The 438-nt window shown below is 60.5% G+C and overlaps 1 protein-coding gene across 1 annotated transcript in view; it reads left to right on the forward strand.

The window, feature by feature from the left end:
- Positions 1 to 34: 34 nt before the first annotated feature.
- Positions 35 to 438, forward strand: part of HM13 (histocompatibility (minor) 13) — a gene marked incomplete at both ends in the record, with an annotated part of 6,954 nt that continues 6,550 nt past the window's right edge. The window contains one exon of the mRNA XM_010145468.1: positions 35 to 129. Coding sequence (XP_010143770.1) covers positions 35 to 129 — 95 coding nt within the window. The remainder of the gene's footprint in view (positions 130 to 438) is intronic.

Here is a 438-nt window from a genome sequence, read left to right on the forward strand (position 1 = left end):
GGGGGGGACGCTGCGGTAACTCGCCCCTCTCTGGTTTTTCTTGCAGATATTCTCTCAAGAGTACATCAACCTTCTCCTTTCCATGTACTTCTTCGTGCTGGGGATCCTGGCCCTGTCCCACACCATCAGGTAGAGCGGAGACAAAGGGGCAGGGCTGGCCAAGGCCGCCTGCTCCGTGCGGTGCTGACGTTACTGGGGGGTTTCAGAGCACCGTTGCCCGGCAGCAGAGGCAGCTTCCAGCCCTCCGGGTGCTGCCCCTTGGTGCTGTGGCGCTGTGAACCCCTCCTTGGGGCAGGACCAAAGCCTTGAGGTTCCCAACGATCTGATACCCGATACAGTGTCACTGGGAGAGCTCGTGGAGGTGTGGGTGGCTGCCATCAAGGCCAGATCACCCCAAGAGGCTGCTATGAGCTGCTCAGCACCCGTGTTCCCCTTACT

The sequence above is a fragment of the Buceros rhinoceros genome, unplaced genomic scaffold, assembly GCF_000710305.1.
Source record: "Buceros rhinoceros silvestris isolate BGI_N320 unplaced genomic scaffold, ASM71030v1 scaffold24371, whole genome shotgun sequence".
Classification (NCBI taxonomy): domain Eukaryota; kingdom Metazoa; phylum Chordata; class Aves; order Bucerotiformes; family Bucerotidae; genus Buceros; species Buceros rhinoceros.